Here is a 6879-nt window from a genome sequence, read left to right on the forward strand (position 1 = left end):
TTCCATATATTTGGTCGAACGAAACGTTAACTAAAACTTTAAACAGAGCTGGTTGTAAAAAGAAGAAACACACATAGCAAGAAATTTAGAACTATATGGATTAAGAAAAACAAAAAAAAACCATCATAATTGAGAACAAACAAAAATATGAAGTAATCGGATATGTATAGTATTATATTTATAGAGAATTAAATAGTTTGTTATTGTTTCCTAAAATTCCTAAAATAATAAAATTTAAAAATATTAAATTGATTACGGTTTTTGAAAAGGTAAATATTGATATGCCGATATTCTCTCCATTTAAACCTTAAATGCTCACGATTTTATCCGTTTATGTTATCTAAATTCGGTTTTGGAAATTAAATAGTTTGTAATTGTTTCCTAAAATTTTTGGAATAATAAATTTAGAAAATTTTAAATTGATTACGGTTTCTGAAAAGGAAAATAGATATATATCCTTTTCTAATTGGAATATCTGGTCATAACTTCAATGACATACCCTTGTAATTTCTTATAAAACAAAGGTTTATTAGTTAAACGACTTTACAAATAATAATTGTAGGGATAAAAATACTAGTCATAGTCGCTAACGTCGTACTTATCCTAGTAAATTAGGATCCACAAAATTAAAGTGAAAACAATAGTTATTAGGATTAAATTAACTACTAGTAAATTTATAAGATACACGATAACAAACAACGCACTACACTTATCCTTCAGTTATCAAATAAATAACAATTTTCTTTGTTTTTATGGATTTCTCAAAAAAAAAAAACTCAAAAGTATTGAAAACGGAAAACGAAAACCGGAGAATCGGTTTTGTCACCATAACCAAACCGAAAAATAAAAACCTAAACCGGTTTTCTCCACAGTTGGAAACAAACAAAAAAAAACGAAACCAAATGTACACACAGCACAAATCACTGATTCAGAAACTAACAACTCTGTTTCAAACTTTTCATAAATACCCTATTTACACACTTTAAATCCATCTCTTTGATATATTTTCATCGGCCGTACACATGATCATCATCTTCAAGCTCTGTTACTCCGAGCATCGCAAGATCAAGATGACATTTCATCTCGGATTTGGTCTGTTGCAGCTGTGTATAAGTGTCAATCATACCCGCAATATTTGTATTTTTCCCGCTTGAATGTGTTATTGGTTCTAATCCTTCTTCACCTTTCAAGATTGAGACAATCTCTTCCATACCAGGTCTTCGGGACTCCTCATTGATCACACACGCCGCTGCAGCACGGATCATCCGCTCCATCTCAACCGAGTTTTTTCTTGTACATTTTAGTCTTGGATCAAGCAGCTCCTCAATGGCTTCTATCCCTCTTTGCAACAACGGTTTTGCCTATAAAGGATTTCAAAAAAGAGCTAAGTAAGTCTTTTTCCAAAACAATCCTAAATGTACTTAACAAACCCCGATAAGATCACAAATTCAATACTACTAGTAGTAGTTAACAAGGGAATGATGTGACATACCCAAACAACCAAGTTTTCTTGACCAGATGTTCTCCTGGCTTCGATTGGTTTCCGACCAGTTATTAGCTCAAGCAAGACAACTCCAAAGGCGTAAACATCGGTCTTGTCAGATATCTTACCATGCTGGAAATACTCAGGAGCCAGATAGCTGCAAGAAATATTTTTGTTAGCTGATTAGATCATTAAGAATTTGGCATTAAAGGAGGAAAAAAAACAACTCATGGCAAAGCTTTCGATCTATACCCGAATGTGCCTTTCACGGTTTTGCAGAGAAAAGGAACAGAAGGTGCAGCTGTCCAAGTAGCTAACCCGAAATCACACAACTGAACGAACAAAAAAACATCAAAACCATTATTGGTTTGCTCTTCAATCATCAAATAAAAGACTTTATCTTTACCTTTGGTATTTTCTTTGAGGAAAGAAGAATATTGGAAGGTTTGATATCTCTGTGAACAACACATTGCTCTGTTCCATTATGCAAATAAGCAATGGCATCAGCGATACCTAACGCGACCTTGTACCTTGCTGACCAAGGTAAACCAAAAGCGGCTTTAATCCCTTTCTTCTTCTTCTTATCTATAAGAAACAGAACATCAAAATCTGTCAGTCTTTAAAGAAGAGGTTAAAACATTCTCTGAACTATGCACACAAAGGATGATAAAAGGTTTCTCTTACCGTGTAAATAGTGTTCGAGGCTACCACCAGAGACATACTTGTAAACCAAGAATAGACCTTCTTCAGGATCTATACAGAATCCAAGAAGAGGCACAATGTTGGAGCTATGAAGAGAACTTGCAATCATCAACTCTCTGCAAAAAGACTTAGGAGACTCTTTGTCTTCCTTATCAAGTCTCTTGATTGCTACAGCCGTTCCCCAAATTCCGATTTTGCCTCTAAACACATAGCTACAAGCTCCTCTTCCCAACACTCTCCCTATAAAACAAACCATTGAATCAAAAATGTTACACTATTTTCCATTTTGGGACGGTTGACCCGATCTGACCCAAACCCGGTATTTACCAAACATATAGCTAAAACCTACCAAAATTTTCTCAAATTTGTACCCAAATTACATGTATCTGAATCTTATTACCAAACAAAGAGTTTTCAAAATTCAATCTTTAATTACTAATTTTAGAGACTTTTTTGTACCTTTAGAGAAATTACGAGTAGCTGCAACGATTTCACCGTAGCTAAACCGAACCAGAGTATTAGCGACCGGAGAGATACTCTTCTCAAGCGACCTAGCTCTCGTCCACCTCAAATCATCAGTAGCATTCCCAGTAGTCTCCGTAACACCATTCTCCAAATTCACCATCAGAACAGTCGTGGAACCACCGGAGACAGACAGATTCCGACAAGAAGACGAAGCAGACAGAGAGGGCGCTTCACCTTTCAGCTTCTCAAGCTCAATCTGTGAACAAAGACTGAATCTAAACGACGAGTGAACTGAGTGTGGATCAGGATTCATATTCTCCGGTGCTGTTTCCGCTAAAAGCCAAGCCTTGTTGTTCTCTCCTCCGCCTCCATTTTTGTTGCTGCCGGAGTTTTCGGTTGAGGTTGATCCAGTTACAGGAGGAAGGAAACAAGCTAAACCCAAATCAAAGATCATATTTTTCAAACGGGTTTTGATTCCTTTCTTGTCATTGTTGTCTCCATCAAGATCTGATGATGATGATGAAGAAGTGAGAATTGGTATGTTCACTGAGCTTGTAGTTTCTGGGGTTTTTGGATGAACTGAGGCTCCCTCATAAAAACCCATTTTTTATCTCTCTCTCTCTCAGTGAACAGATCTAGAGAAAGACACAATTACCAAGAAAAAAAGCAAAATTTTGATTCTCTCTTTTGAAAAAAATTGATTCTTTTTGAAGAGCTTTGCTTGATGGAAGAGAAAGAGAGAATATATATTTTATTTTTAGGTATATAAATGAGAAAATGAAGACGAAGAAGAAGAGGATTAATTAAGTTAATATATGATTAGTGGTGGAAGGTGGAAGCAAATTTTAATTTTGTATTACCGTTAAGTTGTTGTTGCGATCTTGAGCAAGAAAAAACAGGAGAGAGAGGGGGGAAATAATTAGGTATGATTAATGTTTTTTTTAAAAAATAATAATTGAGATTTTTAAAATAATTGAGAGCGTTACAGAAAAATATGTAAAAATATTTGAGAGCGTTACAAAACCAATCAAACAAGTGTATTTACGTAGAAAAATATAAATGATTTTAAAAATGTTTTTTTTAAGGGTCATATATGGGTAAAGGCTGTTTAGCTCATCTTCAAAGGGGACAGGAACAGAGCCCACGAGGTTATGGTTCTCGGAAATAATGGAGAAGTGAAAGAGAAAAAGAGAATATTTAAAAATTTCACAAGTGTTACTATCGAATAAAATTTTAAAAAATTCACAAGTGTTACTATATTTAGTTTTTATTCTCTTGTGTTTTAATTCGTACATGTGGCGAATTGTAGACATATGTAGGTAAAAACTTTTACATGGTGTTCGGTGGCCCGGGTTACATATTATTTCATGATTATGTTTTTTTTTTGGGTCATTTAAATACACGAAAATAAAATATGAACCTTCTTGTTCAACAACTATGAAACTATATATATTAAGAAAGAATTTATACATGGTGAGGAAAAAAATCATTTGTTGGTATATATAACAGTAAAGTATGCTAATTGAATTTACTAGCTATGTAAGAAATTCAAAGAGAATGAAGAAGACAAAAAAAAAAAAAAGTTATGGTAAGTGATATTTCATGCTGTGAAGAAGAGTGAGATTTACAGCTTTTTTTTTTTGCTCGTTTATATGGACAATTTTATATAATTATCTGTAACATAGTGACAATTGGTTCTACCATAAACTATTCATTATATAACAAAGCTTAATCTTGTAACACTTATCATTGGAGATCTAGCCCTCACTGATATTTTTCTTTTTTCCAATGTACGTACCATTTTGTTGTTTAGTTAACCAAAACATACTAAGAGTTATATTGTGCTAATGACGTGTTATATAATATACTAATGCAATAATAACTAAGAGTACTTGCAAAACATTCCTTGGCTGGGATATTTAAATGTTTTAAGAAATGTGAATTACAATACAATGTTTTCATTCTTATTCATAGGTGAAACTTATAAAGATTTTAGAATTTGTCACTATGTTGAATAGTGACAGGTACGTACGTAGGTCCACCACAACGTATTCAATGAAAATGTCACATTGCATATCGCTATCATATTGTATCCATTTTTCTGAAGCATATATATATTGAATAAAATGTAAAATTTATTCGGAAAAATAGGCTTTAAACTTTTTTACATCAATACTTTATGTTTTAAAAGATTAAAGAGATTAAATAGACTAAGAGACTGAAGCATATGTTATACCATATAGCACAATCAGATATTCCAGGGACACACCAAAGGTACATCTGGAGAGAACGATATATTTTGTGCATAATATGTTTAACGTACGTCTTTGTGTTTATGGCGAGTGTGTTTACAAATTATCATGTGATAATGATGTGTTTGTTTCCACAGAAAGTGGCATATATGTTTTTATATGGTGGCACCTAAACTTTCTTACAATGTGGCTTATAACAAAAGTTAAATTTGATGTTATCTGCAAAATAAATGGCTTATAACAGCACAAAATTTTTCATATAGTATATATAGAAGAAAAAAAAATCATGGAGTTTAGATAGATGAGAACATGTACACACCCCTTCAACTTTTGATAATAAATGAACGAAGAATTTAGGAGATAAATTTAGATAAAAGCTAAGTCCAAGGTATGGATTAATGTAACTAATTACGTAATAAATCAATTGGTGATGGTACGTGGTCAGAGATTCTTGATTTCATAGTCTAGAAATTAATTAATTCTTCAATTTTATTAAACCACATGTGTCCACATAGAACTAGCAAACATATATAATATTTGAAGTAAGTAGTTTTCAGAGACCATAAGATATTACATTAAAATTTAATATTAATATGACCATCCTAATTAACTTATAAAACTAAAATATGAACACCAACATCGTAACTTAATTTTTTTTTCTGAGGTTTATTGGCAGGTTGATTTGTAAATATCTAAAAGCTAGTGTTGTCTATATGGTTTGTTTAATTATGCATATATGTGACATTATACAATTCAAATGGATGTGTTCTTTTTTTTTTTTTGGTGAAGTTCAAATGGATGTGTTTGTAACAAAAAGGTTTAAACAGAATTTAAATAATTCCATATTTCTATTATATAAAATAAAATAAAAATAAAAAAAATAGTCCATGAGAACGTTTAAAATATTCGACAGATTTAGTAAAATAAAAACATTCGAAAGTAAATAATTTCCCAACACTCTTTAATTCAAATTCACTAATAATCTCCCAAGAGAAAATATTCCGTTTTTTTTTTCTCTGTTGTAAAAAGATTTGATTGTAGATACTAATTAGTGCAATAAAGATTGTCACAAGAAAAGAATGGTCCTAACATGAGCTCATTTAAAGGATAATAACATGTTCTTTGGACGAGTCATATGACTACAAAGTCTCTTACTCAGTTACTCTACTCGTTCAACCAAGTAAACGATATATAATATAAGACGAGTCATATAAATATTTGAGTTAGAAATACTTTTCATTAAAACAATTAAAACATTTTGATAAATTGCAAGAAAAATTATGAAACTTCGCAAACGCGAAAACTAGACGAAACGGAGAATTGTGAGATGGATAAAGTCTGGGAGAGCATATAAAGACCAAAACATCAACTCAAGTCAAAACTATAATCTACCACACAATGGCTCATTGAAGAACCTTTTCTTTATTTTTTATTATTGTTATTATTGATAGTACGTAGATTTTGATCATTATTGTTATTAACGGTACGGTGGCCTAACTAGCCATACCATGAGTCGTGTAGGTAAACTAACGATAGGATGTGGTGTGTAGATAGATAGATTCATAGATTCCAAGATGTGATGATGTGATAATGAGAGAGGTCCAAAAGTAGGTGGACCGGTACGGTGTCGGTTCGTTCAACTTACCACCGGTGTCGGTTTGGTCATATTTTTCACTTCTGAGATAGCATAGCATCATTGACACCAATGATGATAGTCATCATCATGATCAACTTCAACTTGGATTAGTTTTTATTTTCATGTATACAACACACATCCCCTGCGTACGTGGGAGTCCGTACCATTTTGTAATTATATTTCGGAAGAAGAGTTACGTCAATAACCACGTCGCCTTGGTCCAGTAATAAAAGGAGAAAAGTCTTATTATCTAGGTTCGAGTAGTATTGGCCACCGGGGTTCAAATTTTAACATGGTTTCCTTCGACTCCAAAAGATTAGTTTTTGGACCTAGGAAGCCTT

The 6879-nt window shown here is 32.6% G+C and overlaps 1 protein-coding gene across 1 annotated transcript; it reads right to left on the reverse strand.

Moving 5' to 3' along the window:
• Positions 1-689: 689 nt before the first annotated feature.
• LOC104719451 (putative serine/threonine-protein kinase PBL7) lies at positions 690-3537 on the reverse strand. The gene is made up of 6 exons (XM_010437387.3): positions 2645-3537; positions 2168-2425; positions 1890-2068; positions 1736-1815; positions 1493-1640; positions 690-1361 (listed from the first exon to the last, which is right to left on the reverse strand). The coding sequence occupies exons 1-6, from the start codon at positions 3252-3254 to the stop codon at positions 1008-1010; spliced, it is 1629 nt and encodes a 542-aa protein (XP_010435689.1). The 5' UTR covers positions 3255-3537; the 3' UTR covers positions 690-1007.
• Positions 3538-6879: the final 3342 nt, after the last annotated feature.

Source organism: Camelina sativa, chromosome 10 (assembly GCF_030686135.1).
Source record: "Camelina sativa cultivar CO46 ecotype springtype chromosome 10, ASM3068613v1".
In the NCBI taxonomy this organism is placed as follows: domain Eukaryota; kingdom Viridiplantae; phylum Streptophyta; class Magnoliopsida; order Brassicales; family Brassicaceae; genus Camelina; species Camelina sativa.

What these genes read in the sequence shown, in the direction of transcription:
- LOC104719451 (XM_010437387.3), bottom strand. Translation starts at nt 3,254, where the DNA reads ATGGGTTTTTATGAGGGAGCCTCAGTTCATCCAAAAACCCCAGAAACT. An exon ending in CCTCAAAGAAAATACCAAAG is followed by an intron (nt 1,816 to 1,889) that starts GTAAAGATAAAG and finishes TTGTTCGTTCAG; the next exon opens with TTGTGTGATTTCGGGTTAGC. An exon ending in ACCGTGAAAGGCACATTCGG is followed by an intron (nt 1,641 to 1,735) that starts GTATAGATCGAA and finishes TATTTCTTGCAG; the next exon opens with CTATCTGGCTCCTGAGTATT.